Raw genomic sequence first — 19,864 nt, 5'->3', positions numbered from 1 at the left:
ATAAGTGAATTAAATGTTCTCAGTTCACTCTCAAGGGTGCTAATCTCACATTTGAGCATGGGCCAGTGGCTCGTTGCAGTTCTCCACCTGAGCCCAGACGGACTCCCCCTCTGCCTTTTTCTCTCTGACTGCAGCGGCCATTTTAAGGAAGTGAGCAGAGGTAATCAGACACCTGCAGTGCCAGGCTCCTAAAGCCCCTCCCAGCATGGGAGGAACCTGAAGAGAGGCGTCCCTGGACTCGGAAGACTTGAGAGGCTCATTTTTGCCAACCTGAGGGATTTTTTTCCTCTCGCAACATAGCTCTCTGGACTTTCCTGTAAACTGAGAGACAAGTTAAACAAGACTGACCCAAACTAGAAGAGTAGTGAAGTCATGGAACAGAAGGATAACCCAGGACTTTATGGATAATCTTGCAGAACTTGTTGGAGCACTTGTAAATATTTTTGTGTGAAAGCAGGTGAACTCTGCTCACTCTGTTCTCTTGAGATTACAGCAGGACAAGCTTCCAGCCGCTGAGCAGCTTGACTTTACATGTAGCGTCATGGGAATGCACTGACAACGTACTGTACAGTTAGTTTCTGTGTGGTACAATGAAAGTCTACTTTGTTTCTGTATCACTCAGCAGGAATTCAGGATAGTGTTGTTAGAATTGGTGCTTTCCTGGATGAGGTAAGAAGAGCTTGTTTGATTTGTCCACACAAAAGCCTTTTGTTCCCAGCCGACGGGACAGGTGGAAATAAGAGCAGCTGGGATAACCAAAGGTGGGGGAGATAAATCTTTTGTGACATTTTCACCAGACACTGGAGCTAGAGCTTACCTTGTTCTCCATTGGTAGGAGATATTCAACGAAAATGGACAGTGGAAGAAATAGCTCAGACAGTCACGGGAAGCACGTCCCTAATTCCATCTTCAACAATGTGTTCAGTAATTTTTTCGGCCGTGATAAATCTGTTATTACAGACATGAAGTCGTCTGGGCTGACATCTTTCAAGGTGCTGTCAGATGAGGAAAATCAATCAACACAAGGGAAGGGAGATGTGCATCAAGATGATGTTACTGCTTCCAACCATACAAAGGAAAGGCTCGAATCTTTGGAAACCAACAAAAAGTCTTGGGACCAGGTCAAAACTACAAATGAGGCCTTGGTTGACAAAGATTTGGTCCAGGTCACGAGAGTGGAAACATACAGTGACAATGAAGATGAGGAAGAAAGGATGACCCATGTCAACAATAGTCTGTCAAAGACCAGGGAACCTGTCCTACCTGAGGAAGACAGTATCAAACGGAGCCATGGTGATGGAGATGAACCAAATGTTGTGGCAGGCACAGAAAGCCAAGTACCTGTGTTCAGAACACACCGATTTAAAGAGAGATCCCTTGTAGAAACTATTCTGTATTCAGATAGATATGTCAGCAAAGTTAAGTCAGGGAAAGCTATAATCTGTTCAGTTTCCAGTCAGGAAAATGATTCTAAACCCAAGGAGAAGACCTCCATTGGGTCTGTGAATGCAGAAACATGTGGCAATAATGTGGGAGAAGATGAGAGTGAGGAGTATGCTGGTATAGATTGTTCTTTGCCTATTCCTTCCATCGTCTCAGGACATGGTTCTCTTGAGGCTGCAGGTCATGATGCTACTGCAGCGTCCCTTTCAAAGCAGGACGATGATATCAATAGTAAACAAGCAGAAGATACTGAGATAAAGACTAAAGGAAGAATCTCGTCTATTCCTTCCACTCCAAGGACTCTTGAAGGTTTAGCCCTATCAGCCTCCATTCCAGAGCAGTTAGACTCTCCTGGCATCAAGAATCAAACTTCTTTGCTTCCTCCAGGTGACGCTCCACACCTTACAAGGTCTCCAAAGACACCAGAACAAAACATGTCACCTCCAGCTTCATCCGTGGTCCTCTCTGACACCTCCCCTACCTCATCCCCCCCGAAGGACACAACACTCTCTTATCCCCCTTCTTTCCAGATGCCAGCTCTCTTCAGTGGACTGAGAGTGCTGAAGAAAGGAGCTGTGGGGGAAGACAGGGAGACGATGTCAGAGATTAAGCAGAAGGAGAAGGATGCTGACTTGGCCCTGCTCAATCTGAAGAAGCCAGTGAACAAAGCGAAGTTCTTCCCCGAACAAAAGGCGACCACTGCAATCAAGAGACATGCAGAGCCTAAACCTGCTGTGGAAAATAAAGGCACTTTAATGGGACAACTCAGTCAACTGCTCAATCAAGACAACAGAGATGGCACTGAAACACCTGCTACTGCGCAGGATACTGATAATAACAGCAAACAAGAGCCAGAGAGTGGAGAAGAGAAGGTGGAAGAGAAAAATGTAGCTCCAGAAACTTCCGCATCCACACCAGAGAGAAAGAAAACTTCAGACCTGGCCTATGAAACATTTAGAAGCATTTTTGGCCCCAGAAGCATCAAAAAGGAAAGGACAGAAGATCTGGACCTGGAAGCAGTGAAGCAGAAAATCAAAAATGAAAAGGAAAGTTTGAAGTCTATTTTTGAGAGAACTTCCAAATCCCCTGGGAAGGAAATCAAGAGTCCTGCAGAGGCTAATGTATGAAATCACCAAATAACGCTTGATCAGTTTTCAATTTTCCCACTTGTCTTTTACAAATAACCAACAGGCTGATGCAGTGACACAGTGACATTTTTTAAATTTGTATTTCCCGCAGACAGAGACCACGTCTCCTACAGACAGTGAAGATCGGACTCCAGGACGTCTCCAGGCTGTGTGGCCCCCACCCAAACCAAAAGATGAGGAAGAGAAGGTGGGACTCAAGTACACTGAGGCAGGTAAGGATCTAAAGCTTGTGGCTAAAGACACATTTACTTCGAAGGCATTCTGACAGGGACCAGTCCAGCTTATAGGTACACCTCCCCCTCCCCATGATTAATGTTTATATTTTGGTATTCAGGAGGGAACTCATGGAAAAACTAAAACAACAGTTAAGCCATCAGTATCATTGCTCCTTGAGCAATCAGGCTTTACTCTAATCCACTGACACATACTGTAAGGCGTCCTTTAAATCCATTTAAGAACACAGTGAAGCTGTGTCTCAACCATGATGCTGTTGGTGTGGCTGTGAGTTTTTACCACCACAGGACAACAACGTGTGGGCGTTAGTGAAGCAAAACCATTTAATGGAATGAAATACACTCTAGGCAGCATGCCAGGTTTGGCTCACCTTTTACTTTAAAGGTGTAACCACACAGAGATAGGTTGTACACACACTCACACACACTACGAGTTCAATGTATTACAAAGAAAAAGCTTTCCCTGGAAGGTACAATTTAATAATTGATTGTAAGAGTATAATAGTGACAATAGCTCTCAGTGTGCATGTATTCTCACCCCTCAGAATAGAACTCCAAAAAAGCTTGGACATTAACTAACATGTCAATGAAAATAGAATTCAATTTTTCATATAAGCTAAATGAAATTAAATACAGAACAAATAATATGTTTTATGTTTAAACTGATAAACTATATACTTTTAAATAAATATATTGTGTTTTATACATAAATAAACACACATACACATATTGAAACGCACACATATATGGGTTGAAGTTAGGGACAGGTTGGATGTTAACATATGACTGTTGCTCCACATGGTAAAATTGTTAACTTGCATTTATAGCTGCTGTGGGCTGCCGATTTAGAGATATGCTTAATAGACACACGTTGGTTATTAATGTGGTATTTCCTTACTGATTTAGAACTGGTTGGTTGAGTTGTGCAGATAAATATTTATAGTGAAAGAAATCCACCCTTTAGAAGTCTACTGAATCTTATTTCCAGTTTAGTTTCACTTGCAGATTAACTTAACAGTGATTTATGTATACATACAGTATATACGCGAGCGTGTGTGTGTGTGTGTGTGTGTGTGTGTATGTGTATATATATATATATATATATATATATATATATATATATATATATATATATATAAAAATCACTGTAAAGTTAATCTGCACACATACACATATACAGTATATATTATGTATTATGTATGTATGTATAAACCTACAGAAGAGTGGCTGTGTGTTGTCATATAAATTACTTTGTCTTTTTTCAGAGCACCAGGCAGCCCTCTTGCAGCTGAAGAGAGAGTGCAAGGAAGAGGTGGAGAGGATGCATGTAAGTTCCCATTTGTACAGCAATTAGCAAACTGAATGAAAACACATGAAGAATAGTCAACTGGTCCATGGATTGTAGTGATCACAGCCCTGGCTTTTCATGGTGTATTTTATATCACCTTTCAACTACAAAAACATTCAGAGTGGTAAGAAAGTATTTACATCCCGCTTCAAAGCTGCGATGTATGGTAATTGTCAGTTTTCGTGTGTTTGGCCGTCCGTCCGTTCGTTAGTCCACTAAATATCTTTGCAACCGTTGCAGATAGAAAGATTAAACAAAAAGGAAATTACTCGGGCAACAAAGAGGATGAAAATGAGATGCTGACCTTGACCTTAAGAAAACTAGGTCAAGGTGAGATTTCAACTTTTGTGCACTCAGGAACCAGAGTGTAATTTGATCTATGAAAGTAGGTCAGGGTAAAATTTTGAATTAAGAGGGTGTTGCAGGATGCTGCAGTCTGACTGCCTTGGTTCTAGTTTTCCTAGCAAGTGACCCTCCTGAACACAAGGTGGTGCTAAATAACCATAAAATGTTGAAATGGTCAGTGGCTGAGGGGATGTAAGAAATTACTGATCATTTCGTTAGAACACTGGAAGCCTTGAGATGTCATGAAGTACTTTAAATTATTTTACCCTCAGATAAAATACTCAGTATCCACAACTGTACAGTACTGAACAGGATATCATTTCCATTTGCTTCACCTGTTCAAATGTGAATTAATTGATATTAACTCACTAATGCTTTTACAAAATAAAACTAATGATTTCTCACATGTTAAGAACTTGTCTGAAGATTATTCTCTTGACATGATAACTCTAAATTCATTTGGTTTCATTCATCAAAACCAGAAGCCACATCTGACAACGTCATCCACAGTCAGCCTGACAGTTCAACAGAGAGAACAACTCAAGTTCATATTCCATTATTTCTTCCAACTGACCTGAATGTTTTCTGTTAATTTTATCATAACATTTTAATGCACGTTCTTTCGCTGAGAAGCATGGACCACTATCACCCCACTGTGCCTGATTCTTTTTCTTAAGTGTCGCAAGTTACGGAGGAATGTGTAAATTTTAGTGCAAAGCAATCTATCTTTTGAAGTCAATCATTTATACTGTTAGAGATGTCAAATGAGAGCTTACATGTTTTTACTATGTGAGTCAGATATTAACATCAGTAGAGAAAACCAGTGGGAATAAGGCAGTCACAAACTGCAACATCCCATGAAGGACATGTCAGGGTACCTGACAAAGTAGTACCTGACAAGATACTACTTTGACCAAAGATCAAAGCAAGTGCATAGGTAGGTATATCTAAGCACTAGCTTTGCTCTATGGTCTTACTCAGACTGGCCTCCCTCGTCATTCTATCTTATCCGGTTCCTGAATGTACAAAAGTTGAAATTTGAACTTGACCTAGTTTTCTCAAGGTCAAGGTCATCATCTCATTTTCATCCCCTTTGCTGTCTGAGTAATATGTTTTTGTTTCATCTTTCAATCTGCAACGGTTGCGAAAAATGTTTGGTGGACATTCGAACGGACAGACGAACACACAAATACTGACAATTACAATTCATTAACGCTTTGAAGCGGGATGTAATAAGGTTTAAAACACACAAGAATATTTGTACTCGCTGTGCATTCAAGGAATTTTTTAGCTTCTTTTTTATTTTACACTATGGAAAACTGAAGTCTGTGATTATTTCTTGTGCTGTGTGCTATTATTTAATATTATTGCATCCCGCTCAAAGCGGTGATGTAGTGTAATTGTCAGTGTTCATTTGTTCGTCCGTCCGTTCATATGTCCACCAAATACAGTATCTTTGCAACCGTTGCAGATAGAAAGACTGCAACGGGATGTTGCAGTCTGACTGCATTGGTTCTTGTTTTACTATTATAATTATAATTATTATTATATTTATTATTATTATATTCTGCTCTTGCTTCTTGTAGAACGAATTTGAGCTTCAGATCTTCCAGCTGCGAGGGGAGAATGCAGTGTCTCTGTCACACCTAGAGGGCATCATTTCCAAGATGCAGAGTGACAGGGGGTACATTGTAGGCCCGAGATGGCGAGAGGTCCGTGATGCTGCTGTGTCTACTGCAGACGACCCAATCCTCAAGATGTGCCGCACCGTGAGCATCCAGACCAACAAGGAGACCTTCATCAAGAGCCCTGAGGCTGTCAGCGGCGAGACTGTTCAAAGTCCCACCCAGAGCATCCCCAAGAAACATATCCTGGACTCTATTGGACTACATCTAAAACCTGGAACCACCCCAGAGCCTCCCAGACCACCACCGCCTCCCCCTCTCCCACCAGGCCTCTCAGGACCTCCACCACCTCCTCCTCCTCCTCCCCCCCCAATGCCGAACAATATGGGAGCACCTCCACCACCCCCACCCCCACCTCCCCCGCCTGGTGGTGGTCTGCCACCCCCACCACCCCCACCTCCTCCTCCTGGCCTACCTGGATCTGGTCCACCTCCTCCTCCCCCTCTGGGGGGCTTCAATTTCAGCCAGAAGGTAGAGAAGGCCCCAAGGAAGCCTGCCATCGAGCCAGCATGTCCCATGAAGCCTCTGTACTGGACCAGAATACAGATTCAGGACAATAAGTATGTTACTCACATTACTTTGAACAGTTCTGATACAGGATCATATCTCATCTCTAGTTCATCTCTAGTGTGTTTCAGTAAAATAGATCATACAGCAGTGTCACTATTGATAAAACAAACTTATTGAAAAGAGAATTTCAAGCAGATCGACTTCATTGCAGTGATATCACTGTGTTCCCTGGATTTTTTTTATTCTCATTTTGCTTGGTTCCGGTACAGTTAGATTCACTTTATTAATATAATCAAAAGCATAATAAAAATTGTAATAAAATTCTCTCCCTGAAGAGAGAGTGAGAGCACAGGAATTACATAATGTTAGTTCATGCCACTGCCGCCCCTTAATGAATTGGATCACAGTAGCTCATTGCAGATGAATTGGTTCGGTGTATATTTTGGCCGATAAGTGACCAAAAAAATATAATGCGTGTGATAGAAACTCTGAAAAACCTGTTGAAATGTTCAGAATACACATTAACAGTGGAGTGGATAGTTCAACATGATTTTGTCTTTTTGTGGTTTAAGTTCATTATGTTTGGGGGTTCTGTTTTATGAGGCTCAGAAAGTTCTGGGTGAGATGAAAGTATCCATTACTTGAAGTTGAATACTTATGAAATAGAAACTGTTATGATTAGGCTGATAAGGTTCTGAACCTCATTGGCGCTGGCCTAATGGGGTCTTTTCACAGACCAACAGGGAGACCTTCAGAGAGATGTAGATATGTTTGCCACTCCAGACAGTCTCTAATTCAGTGGATTATTCAGCTCATTTGCAGCCACTGTGGCTGCTGCCCCTGAGTGCATGGCTTCCAGCTTTACAGCCTTGTATTTCCATGGCTGAATTACAGAGGGAAACTGTGTTGTGGTTCACACTGTCTCCACACCAGGCCAGCAGTGAAGGGCTGACTAACAACACCGGGGTAGTTTCATGTCAGCTATAAATTTAACTGTAAAGGGCCGTGTTAAGGGCATTAAATGGGTCAGATGTTTAACTATAGCAGGATCAGCTGTATGATCTCTGTTAATGGAGTGACATTTTGAGTTATGAGGGGGGAACATTGTGAGGTTTGAAAGTGTGCCAGCTGTCAAAGCTCAAATGCGAAGTACAGTTGGCAAGCTTATAGGGAGTGTGTGACAAGCCACGAAGAGAAAGGAGCTGAGCGTAAAGGAGACGTGGAGCCAGTTATTGTCATGATCTGGTTCATTAGAACGTTTTCTTGCGTGGAAACGTTTCTTGGGGTTTGGTTGTACGTTTTGTCAGGAGCTGTTCATTGCACTTATTTTCTTCAGTCTCTCGGGAAGGAGTGCAAAATCCAAAGAGGATCTAGGGACAGCATAGTTATGTCCTCAACAAGAAACCCCTCAGCTGTCTCAGATAATTTTTCTGTGCTGCTCCAGGAAGCTAACTGCATGCAGACACAAATGGACTTTTAGTCTCCATTGTTCTGGTGCTGAAGCTACAATCAGCCTGCCAGCCATTGTGTTAATGTGTTGTGTTCTGGTTGTCAGAGGCCAACCTGCCAATGTCATCAGCTCACTGACGATGCTCACATTCAAATGTAATGTCATTGAAGTATGACCTGCAAGAACGTGCGAAGAACCATAGCACTTAGATCATTCCAAGTTTATCCTCCATTTCTTAGTACTGTACAACTGTTTTCTATACTGGTGATGTCCATTTCATTAGCAGTCTTAGGGAGGGAAAGCATAGGCAGATAAGAAAAGTAGATGTCCCGGTAACAGCAGAGTGCTTAGATCCTAACATCCTCTTGGCTTTAGACATCACTTGTTCATTTTTCTGTCTCTGTTTGTTTTTATGTTACTCAGCAACTTCTGAAACACAGCATCACCTCCTGTATTCCTGTTCATTTGTTGGAAATGAGCCTTTATTACAGAAACAAATGTGTCTTAAACTTTTGTTATTTCTATTCCCCAGCTCATAAACAGTGCTTTTAAAAGTTGTGATTACAGACATTCCATCCAAGCTTTTGTTAGATGCCAAAATGGAAAATGAAAAACAGCAGGAAGGTTGAATAAAAATCAAATAAGCTTCCACAGATAGAGCAAATTAATTCATTGGTTTTTTTTTCAAGAAAGTTAACTTGGTTGTCTCCTGTCCTGTGAGCTGCTGTCATTGTGATGATCGGGTCTTAAGCTTCTCCATTTTGTTTTGATTCATCAATTTAAGTTAAATCAGCATGTGATAAGTCACAGTTTGAAATTTCCACATCTTTTTCCAGCAACAACACGCTATGGGGTTCTCTGGAGGAACCAAACATTGTCAACGCCAATGACTTTGAAGATCTTTTCTCAAAAGCAACACTCCAACCGAAGAAGAAACCTCTGTCGGACACCTATGAGAAGAAAACCAAAGCAAAGAAGGTAAATACTTTTCCCTACATCTCACTTTGGTTCTTGTATCTTGTTATCTCATTTTTTCCTTGACGTTGCTTGTGTGGAAAACGTAAGTCATCATTCTCTTTTGTGTTTGATGTTGCTGTAGCTGCCTCAGGGCATTGTTAGTTGTTCAATTCCTATTAAGGTTTGTTTAAAAATGAGTTTTGCCTGCTGTCAAGTTCAATTATAAATCAAAGAAAGAAATAACAAAAGGTGAAGTGGGATGAAGTGGATTGTGAGTCTCATCAGATCTTCCTCCAGACCTGCATTTGCCAGGTTTTGCACATTAGTCATGAGGTCACTCCCTTGTTTTTCTCTGGACAAGCTAAACTGTGCAAGAGGGTTATAATGAGGATGGGTGGATACACAAGTATTTATATTTTTTATCTGCGCTTGATCAACTGTTTAGTTTTCAAAGATGAAGTTAAGTTAAGAAAAATAATCTAAGATGTGCTTTTTTGCCAGATTGATCTAGCGTTCCTCCTAGACGCCAAAGTTAGTGTCTGTTGAAATGCTGCAACTCTGCACGTCTGCTGCAGCCAGTGCTGCATCAGCATCCTGGCTGGCTCGTGGTCCTCACTGTGGCGTCCCTCTAAATCTATACGCACCCCCTATTCTGATCAATTTGTTAAGGCTCCACTCTGCTCCAGGGTGTGTGTGTGTGTGTGTGTGGGTGTGGGTGTGGTGGGGGACGGTCGACGTCTCCAGTCTGGACTAGTTTTTTTACCCCTCTTGTGGAGACACAGGAGAAATCAAAAGCGTTTGAGAAAAATGAAGAGCGTTTGAGAGAAAGATCTGTATGAATCCCCAGCAATTTGATAGTAGGAGCCATATATTTGTGATTGATTACATCCCGCTTCAAAGCGATGATGTATTGTACTTTATTTATTTAACCTTTATTTAACCAGGCAAGCAATTAAGAACAGGTTCTCATTTACAAATGCTGCCTGAGCTAAGAGCAGTGGCTCTTAGAGGTGTGGGGGTGGGGAGGAAGTCTAAAATAAACACAAAAACATACACTATACAGAAAATATAAGAAAAATAAATACAAGACAAGAGAACGAGGCCGACACTGACACTTGTCAGTGTTTGTGTGTTCGTCCATTCATCCGTTTGTTCGTTCGTGTGTTCGTTCGTTTGTATGTCCACCAAATATCTTTGCAACCGTTGCAGATAGAAAGATGAAACAAAAAGCAGATTAGTCAGGCGGCAAAGGGGATGAAAATGAGATGATGACCTTGACCTTGAGAAAACTAGGTCAAGGTCAAGTTTCAATTTTTGTACACTCAGGAACCAGATAAGATAGAAAGACGAGGGAGAAGGCCAGTGTGAGTAAGACCGTAGATCAAAGCTAGTGCTTTGATCTACCTATGTACTAGTTTTGATCTATGGTCAAATCTAGTAGCTTTGACTTACCCTGAAAGGTCAAAGCTATGCACTTGTCAGGTACTACTTTCAGGGTACCCTGACCTACCCTTAGCGGGATGTTGCAGTGTCTGACTGCCTTGGTTCTTGTTTAGTCTTGTGTTTATTTTTGTTTAGAATCAGCAAGAGCCTTTAAGGAAGGAGCGTGAGTGCACAAAAGCATGGCTGTTTTCAACCCACTGTGGAATGTAACTCACTGTTCAGGTCATCAAAATTGTTTGTGTAATCAGCTTTTGTCCTTGAAACATTACACTCCAAGTTAAATTAAGAGAAATCCTGTAAGAAAGAAATCATTGGAGTCACCAGATGCTAATGATGTCCAAGAAGTTCAGCCAAATAATATGTTAGTGTGAAAGAGAAGGAAAAAAAGCAATGAAAAAAAGAGTGTTTACAAAGGATGGAGCAAGGTTGAAGACTGGCTGTGTCTGTTTTGAGGAGAAATGGATCATGGGGATGGAGGGAGAAGAGAAGGATGGTGGAAACAAGGAAGGAGTTGTGGATAGTCTTTCTCTGTCATCGAGCAGATACAAGGTCCGCTGTTAGCAGACTGCTAAATGTTTGTGCTGAAAGATAAACATCATATCTTCAATTGTAGCTCCCACAATTGTAGTTCCAATACAACAGTATTTCTACAAAAGTTTTAACTCCAAAACTCCGTATGTTATATTGTAAAAATGCAAAAATGGCATGTAGTGTGGAAAATAAAATTTCACTTTCCACTTTGTGAAAGACTGCTCTGCAAATTCCGCAGCAGCAAATTTAAGAATAATATTTCTCAAAACAAAATTTTTAAAAAGTTGGGGATTTTATTGTCTAGAGTCACAATATTGTTAAAAAATTCTGAGAATCAAAAGAAATCTGTGTGTGGTTGGTCATGATCTTCAGAGTGTCAGACACCACTACAAAAACAGATTCTGTGGTGACACCACAGCATTGAAAACAGATGTGATTCTTTAGTGGCAGTACCACATTACAACAGAAATGATAATATCTAGATGATATCTGATCATCACATGTATAAAATCTATCAAGTCATCACTCCATGGGCCCAGGATAAAGACATTGTCTGTGAACTCAGTTCATTCCTCCTCTACAGATAATAGCTCAAACTCTACCATGCAAAGAAGAATCTGTATGTAATTTGGAACCAGAAATACCGCCACCTTCACAGGGCCCAAGCTCATTAAGGATGAACTGAGAGAATGTGTGGAACTCCTATGGTCTGACATGTCAGAATGTCAAATTCATTTGGGAAATCATGTTGACACCATCTTTTTTTTGGCAAGACTGCAGTCTTTTCTTTTCTTTTTAATTTGGGGCGCTGATTGAAATCTACCATGTATTTTTTTTTAAACCAAAAATCTTAATCCTAATCTTCAAACAGTTTTTGCTTCCCAGATGTAGCTGCGACTTTCCTTTCAGTGTCTGTCATGACAGTTACTGTGTGCAAAAAAAAATGTAAGTTTATGATTCTTTGTCTGACATCCATTCTACTCGATCAGTCTATTTAGACTGTAAGTCATTGCTTTTCTGTATTATTCCATTTTTCCCTTAAGACATTTGTCAATCTAGAGTATTTTTTATCTTAATCTATTTCCATGCTTATATGCTTAATTGTCCATTTCTAGGGTAACTAATTATACAGTATATTTAGGGTACCTATTTAACTAGACATTTGGGCAGTATGCGCAAAAATAAAAAATGGCAGCCTGTCAGAAGATTACAGAGCTCATGTGTCAGTAAAACAGAGGGAGAAGAAATTGTTGCATTAAATAATTTGCTGATTGGGAGAGTGTGTTGATGTCAAGACTGAGGTCTGTCATGTGGCGAGTCATATTGTGTACTCATTGTGGCACAATTTGTCTGTCTGAACAGGATTTGCTCAGTTATATTCATTGTGATAATAATTGATTAAATAATAGATTTGATCATTAATTATCAAGGGCGGTATTAAATATCAAGGAATTAGCAATGACAAGATATGCAATTTCCTCCGGGATTAATAAAGTATCTATCTATCTATCTATTTTGGACAGATATGTATTTTCAGAATTGAATGGATCCAGTGTACTGTATCCTTATCAATAATCCTTTGATGTCTTTCAATTCAATCTGTTTCAGAATGTGTCTTTGATTAATCTTCAATTCACATTTTAAACCTTCATTTGTTTAAGTCTGATCATTTTGTGCCCACTGTAGAGATTTTTGGGCCTCAGCTTGGCCCCTTACTCTGCAGAATCGGAGCAGACAGTGCTCTCCATCCCTTGCGTGACTACCAATACCAGTGGACACTCATGCAGACAACCTGCCTCCTGCATCTGTCAACACATCCTGCTGCACATGATCCACTTTTTATGTTGCCACTGTATCTGTGCGTGCATCTGGTTTAGAGTGATTTTTTATTGCAATGTTTGTTTGTTTGTTTCTCCTTGTGGTTGTGTATGCACCCACATGTGTTTGTTTCGGAATGCGTGCATGGGTCTGCGTGCTTGATTGCACGTGTGTGATGACGGCACGTCCTGACGAGTCATTATGCACTTGCTCAGAAAGTGTTGCCAGATCATGCTTACACTGCAGCGCCGGGAGGCTCTGTGGTGGGAGGAGATGAGTATGAGAGAATGGAATGTGTGTGTACATTATGCATATGAGCTACTTCCCCGCTTTCCAACAACTCAACACGCCAAAAGTCAGAAGAGAGAGAGGGGCTGATGCCGACATGAATAAGTTAATCTTTATCATGTGTGCTGCAGAAAAAAAATCAAAGCTGTTGTTTATTCTGGAGGCCTTTTCCCGCGTCTGATTAGCATATCAAAGCGAAGGAGATGACATGGAAGAGAGCTCTCCCAACAGAGCAGACCGGACCCGACTGGACCAGGGGTATAATTGCAGGCATGTGGCTCCACTCCACTGGCTAGAGGAGGCAAAGAAAACAGGGCATCTATAGGAATGGGGGAGCAGTGCGGCTGGGCATGTCACGAGATGGAAGAAAGAGAAGGAATAAATCATGTTAAATGTGCTGTTCAGACTGTGTAAGTGCAAATATGTCCTCTACCCACATAAATTAAGCATGTATCAAGTTTAGACGTCCTGGTTCTCCTTAAACAAACAGCAGCTTTTGCTGGTTTATGGGAATAACGTATGAGCAATCATAGAGTGTTTATTGAAGACATATTTGAAGCCCCGGATCATGACTTGGGTGTAAGACTAACACCGCTGAGTGAGACGGTGGTTGATGAGTGTATCGTAGGTGGTTATTGATGGGAAATCCTAATTTAGTTGTTATTTTAACATCGTCCTGGTGAGTCCAGACGAAGGTCACCCCGGAGCAGGCAGACCTGTCAGCCGTGGCTGTGTAAACTATCTGCCCCGCTCTAAACGGGCATCAACCTGCACACCTCGCCGAACATTCGCCACCTGCTTCAGCTCAGACTGCTGACACTCCCAGCGTCTCCTTCCATCATTTTGTTTGTTATCATAGGCTGCTCGTTTTTTCTTCTCTCTTCTTCTCTTCTTTCTCTTTTTTGCCTGTCTTTGTGTAAGTGTCCTCAGCTTCTGCATGCTTTCAGTACTCCTCTTGTCCTCAGGAGGGAGCTGTTAGCTGTTTGCATCTACCTGTTTCAGCATCAGCATCACACAGCTCTCCCTGCCTAGCCAAGATGTTTGCGAGTCTGAAACCAACCATCCAGCATCAGTTGTCTTTTCCCATTAACCTAACTGTTTTGGGTAATTGGTGAGTTCTGCAGCAACGGCGAGCAGGAAGGGTTCCTGGGCGGCTTTTAGTGTGGCCCGTCCATAGTGGTTAATTAGAGGTGTTGGGAAAACTCAGCCGTCTCAAGTCCTTAGAGTGGGAGATCCCCAGTGATCCAAGTAATAGAGCTGGAAGCAGCATGGCACCCACTAACGCCATGTAATGCAATACCCACTTCTAAGGCTTCAGCTCTCCGGCTCCCACTGGACAGCCCAGCATCCTGCAACACCATAATACCTAATGAAGAAGCCTAACACATTAACTTTTAGAGCTGGGCTTTACCTTGCCAAAACTCTCCCTGGCTTTACGGCTAATTCAGTCATAAGTAATTGTGTCCATGTGTAGGCACAAATAAAAATCCTGTGAATTTATAGTTTGTTATAAAAAGCCCTGCTTCTCTTTGCCTTGCTCTTCTAGACTGTCCTTTTATGGAGCCACTTTCGCTGTGACTTGATATTTGTTTGATTATATCTCACACATGTTCTTTTGGAAATCTGAAAGTGGTTTTTATTTTAACTTTCTCTTCTCTTGTTTTTGCGTTGTTACATTTACTAGTTGTTCGTCATGTCACTGAGTTATTATGACAATGTTTGTTGATTAGTCTGCTCTTCTGGGTCACTCCGGATAAAATCCAGACTACTTAGACGAACTGGGACGCTCTGCCTCTCTCATCATCTATCATCTTCTTCCACTGTTTGGGAAGTGATTTTTTTTCCCAGCCTCTTATCGCAGAAATGAAGCCCACCTCAGTTTGTCTCATGAATGTTTGAACAATAGAATTCATGGTGAATGTGGGTGTAAAGTAATCAAAGTTAGAGTTTGAAGTCAAGATAAGAAATTAAGGTCTGGAGTGCAATCAACAAAATTTGAAACTTACCTCATGTTTTGATGTTTCAATATAAAGGATTCCTTTTTTCCAGATTATCAAGCTGCTGGATGGGAAGCGTTCTCAAGCAGTTGGCATCCTCATATCAAGCCTGCATCTGGAGATGAAGGATATTCAGCAAGGTACAAACTGTTTTCTGTTGTGCATCATTTTGATCTTTCTTTGGGAGCTTCCTATTTAGATTCAGCAGTAATAAACTGAATTTACAGTCCCATTTAACAATAAATTGAGGATGACTCCTGATGAAATGCAGATGGAGTTATTTTTAGAGATTAAATAGCTAGCCCTGGAGGGGAGAATAATTTCCAACCTCATGACAACTACTAATTTGTAACTAGAGACCCATTTTGGTGTACTGTATTTGTTTGTGTTTCAAGTGAAACATGGAGAACTTTTCCAGGCAAAAATTTGCCTTGATTTGTCAGAATGTGAAGACGGCAGCACTGGGAGGACAGCAGCCGTCAGTTTCTAAGTCGAACTGCTTGACATCTCTGCTGTGCTGGTTAAAATCAAATTTCCATCTACTTCATTTGAAGAGCTACATGGATTGATTACATGCTTGGTTATGGAAAAAATGCAACCGTGTGTGTGTGTGTGTGTGTGTGTGTGTGTGTGTGTGTGTGTGTGTGTGTGTGTGTGTGTGTAAAGACATTATATGTGTGTTGGGGACAGCGTAGATGGGCCAGGAATTGGTCCTGTCCTGGGACTGTGGCAGAAAGTTCCTGCCGCCTGCTAGTCTGAGCATGCGGCCAGCAGATCTGTTTATTGTAGCCAGTGACGGTTTCCACAAGCCTAATGGGACTGACACCCCACTAATGATCTAAGCATGTACAAAACCAGCTTTCACATTTAGCAGATACTGTGCTACCACATAAAAACACCTCAAACACAAGCCAAACACACATAGTGTGCCCATTTTGTTCCATTTTTCCCTCCTTCTCCATCCTTGTCTCACTTTCCACTGTCTGTTTGCAAAGACCGGCTCACACCCAACTTAACAATACAACAAATTAACAATATGAATCTGATAATTAGGATCTTTAATAATATGTCCATAATGTTTGTCCCTCACCTCACCTGCATATCTACCCCTTGTTGTGAAATTAAAATGACATGGGACATGTAATATAATTAGAGCCACTAGTGAGGGAGAGAAAAAAAGGAGCGGGGGGGGGGCAAAAAGAAAAGGTAGCACTCTGGCACACAGGGAGGGAGGAAGGTGATTGGGGGACCTCAAGGGCCACCATGGTTCACGGGTACAAGGAGGTTTCCCCCCCACACAGACGTACACATGTTCACACACCACACATACCCTTCCACACCAAAGCTGATGAGTGGAAAGTGGAAGGAGAGGGTGTGAGGCGGTCGGCAGGCAGGCTTTGATCTGTGGGTGTGGAGAGATATCCGGCCCCACCCCACCCCCTTGGATCAGAGTGCTCCTGTGTGCAGTAGAGCGGACCCCCCTTTGGTGTGTGATTGACGGCTGCATGGCTGAGGAACTGAATAATCCACTCTAATAAGATGTAGGAAATGGACCTTCGGGTTCCCTGTGATCCACATATCAGGACTACACTGACAGCTTCTCTTCTTCAGGAACAGCTAGAGACCAAAACGCGAAATATCACCTTGTTAGTTGGAGGCAGTGTGCTGTAGAAAATTCATTGTGCCAGATGGTAGGGATGCAAATGTAGTATAATATCTATCTGTGCATTTTCTATTTTGTTCTAGATCTGCTTTGAAAAGGTCGGGACTGGGTTATCTCAGCTGACATTCCGTGAGAGGCGTGGTACACCCTAGACAGGTCGCCAGTTCATCCAAGGGCCCCCACAGAGCAGAAACAAGCAACCGTTCAGGCCCATGATTACACTTATGGATACTTTAAAGTCTAAAGTCTAAGCTTTATTTGGTGGCGTCTTAAAGAACTGAAGATAGTTTCTGATTTTTACTGCTACTCCTATTGGCTAAAACCCGTTTCCAGTCTGATACCCAGCCTTTTTAGCAGTGAATAAATCTCCTGTGTAGTTGTCACCTCATTTGTCCTCGGAGTCTGCTGGGTCTCGGTGGCTTTCTTTTGGCACATTGAGTTACTGATCTGAGAGCATTAGGTGGTGTGCAGCCCTCCTCAGCTGACACCGTCCAGACAACTGTCAGCTGATCCTCCAGCACTGGAGCCATCCCTCCCATCACGCTGGCCTCCCTCCACCCTGAGGAAGCCATAAACTTGTGACACTTCTAAGATAAAGAGCAGGAGTCACTTTCTCTCATTGTGTCATCCTCTATAATTTGCCTTTCCTGCCTCACTTTAGTTTCGTTGTGAGTCAAGGTGAACGAGAGGTGATGTGTAAGAGAAGGACGTTGAGAAATGGCTCCTTTTTCATTTCATTAAAATCTCTCCATTTGTTTTTACTTTCTCCTGCATCGTCTGCTTGAAGTTTAGCTCCTCCTGCCTCGTTCTTAAGCCCGTTAAAATTCAGGCCTGGTGTTCTAGATGTTGGCCCAGAGGTTAAAGCACTTTCAAACTTTCTCTTTTAAGCGGCGATAAGAAGTTTCATTCTCAGTCTGCTTTCTCCAGGAGACAGGAAATCTGTGGTCTCAGATCCAGTCTGCCCCACATACCTCTGCCTCTGTAGTTTGATGTAGCTTTACCACATCAAGATTATTTGCTAAATTGGATGTGTAATTTAAGTAGGTGGTAAATTAAAGAGTTAAGTTGAAACTAAACATACAGAGAACCCTGGTCCTGGCCTAAAGTGGGTCTGTTTTGTTCTCCTATTTATTTTGTCTTACATATGGTTTGTCCCAAATACCACATCCTGTTAATCAAGGTGTATTGAAATAATGGCTTGTCGTGAGTTTGCATCTCGAATTTGCAAAACAGATATATCCTTGTACTGTACTGGTAAAACATAAAAGGCTGCGTGCGTCAGCCGAGATCTTATCCTTGGTTAAGACTTTTTATCATGAATATCTCTCGTTTGCAGCTGTTCTTACTGTGGACAACTCTGTGGTGGATCTGGAGACCATTGAGGCTTTATATGAAAATGTAAGTATGAGGAATCAATTTGTCCATGGTGAGAAAGAAATGTAGAAACTCAAGGTTGTAAAAATCATCTGACATGGATTATAATATCTTATTTACAATCATATGAAGCCCATTACCATTGAACATATTTTCTTCCTACTCACATTTCTTCTGAATATCATTGTTTTGCTAAACATATTCAGCTGTTTTGAAATATAGACCATCTTGTTTTTTGATGTGTTCTCGTAGAGGGCCACCACTGATGAGATGGACAAGATAATGAAACAATATGAGAAGTGTAAAGAAGATGAACTCAAACTGCTGGACAAACCTGAACAGTAAGAATTATCAAGAAAAGGATTCTTACCTTGTTGTAAGAAATTGCTGGTATTTCTCAGAATTTGCAGTTGTGCTGTTGGGTAAATGCTATTACTATTTGTTGTATGTAGCGTTCATTATTATACATATAAATTAATTTGCATGGACATCTGAAAATAGGTTCAGTTAATTAGTTAAAGCATGAAAAATTGTTAATTTAAACTCACAGGACTTTTGTTCACTATTTGGTTATCGCACAAAAAGGTCACACAGACTGGATTATTGTTTCTCTGTTCCCTCAAAGTCTTTATTTTTGACAACTTTGTGTTATTAGTATGCATTAATTGTAATTGCTTCAGTAGTTTAATAGTTCTGTCAAGGTTAAGTAGTCCGGGCCAGCTAATGAGGCTTGGACTCAGCGGTGCCGCTCAGCCTGGACTTCCTATTTCCATGTATGACCAGAGCTGTCACTATTGCCCCCGGAGTCATCTCCACTCAGAGCCTCCCTCCATCAGCAGGGCCTAATCACACAGGATGTTACCTCTCCATTCCCCTCTGACACGGTCCTGTTTACATAAGTCATCCCACATCAGACCACAGCTACCTTTGATCAATCCCTGTGCGCCGCTCACTGCTCTCTCTGCGCCCGACCCCGCGAACTTTTCAAACTCAGCCGAGCAGCGCCGCTCATGACTATCAGCTGCCTGCCTTCCTGTGAACACTGACTCAGCCGACATGCATGGAGAAAGCCTGGTCTGCCAAGGCCCCCAAAATAGTTCTTCCTGTTAGACGTTTTGTTTAATTCTGTCATAACATATCACACTCCATTCTCTTCCTCCTCCTCCTCCTCCTCCTCCTCCTCCTCCTCCTCCTCCTCCTATCTTCCTTTTGTTTCCCAGGTTTCTCTATGAGCTCTCCCAGATTCCTGACTTTGCTGGCCGAGCCCAGTGCATAATCTTCCAGGCAGTATTCCTTGAGACCATCTCCTCCATCCGTCGCAAAGTGGACGTCATCTTAAATGTCTGCAAAGTGAGAACGTTACATCGACACACTTTCAAAAAGTGCTGATAAATGATTTGGTGGTTTTATTAAACGGCTGTGTTTGTGTATGTGTCTGCGTGTGCGTGTGCGTGTGTGTGTGTGTGTCAGGATCTTTTGGAGCGTAATCATTTGCGTGTTGTGTTGGGTCTTGTGTTGGCCTTTGGGAACTATATGAATGGAGGGAACAGGACCAGAGGTCAAGCAGATGGTTTTGGACTCGAGATCCTTCCCAAACTCAAGGACGTCAAAAGCAGGGTAAGGGACCACAT

General features: G+C 41.8%; 1 protein-coding gene across 4 annotated transcripts in view; it reads left to right on the top strand.

Moving 5' to 3' along the window:
- Positions 1–19,864, top strand: part of LOC137611373 (formin-like) — a 48,735-nt gene that overhangs the window by 11,247 nt on the left and 17,624 nt on the right. For 2 of the 4 annotated variants that reach the window (XM_068339526.1, XM_068339524.1), the window contains exons 1-10: positions 284–2,564; positions 2,683–2,803; positions 4,090–4,151; positions 6,104–6,762; positions 8,999–9,140; positions 15,249–15,336; positions 18,196–18,257; positions 18,486–18,574; positions 19,454–19,583; positions 19,704–19,850. In XM_068339526.1, the coding sequence (XP_068195627.1) occupies positions 852–2,564; positions 2,683–2,803; positions 4,090–4,151; positions 6,104–6,762; positions 8,999–9,140; positions 15,249–15,336; positions 18,196–18,257; positions 18,486–18,574; positions 19,454–19,583; positions 19,704–19,850 (3,213 nt within the window). In that variant the 5' untranslated portion in view covers positions 284–851. Of the gene's footprint in view, positions 1–283; positions 2,565–2,682; positions 2,804–4,089; positions 4,152–6,103; positions 6,763–8,998; positions 9,141–15,248; positions 15,337–18,195; positions 18,258–18,485; positions 18,575–19,453; positions 19,584–19,703; positions 19,851–19,864 lie in introns of those variants that run through there. The other 2 variants (XM_068339527.1, XM_068339525.1) reach the window with 1 other exon arrangement.

Source organism: Antennarius striatus, chromosome 17 (genome assembly GCF_040054535.1).
Source record: "Antennarius striatus isolate MH-2024 chromosome 17, ASM4005453v1, whole genome shotgun sequence".
Taxonomy (NCBI): Eukaryota; Metazoa; Chordata; class Actinopteri; order Lophiiformes; family Antennariidae; genus Antennarius; species Antennarius striatus.
The sequence above is the reverse complement of the archived record's forward strand: the minus strand, read 5'-3'. Positions and strand labels throughout refer to the sequence as shown.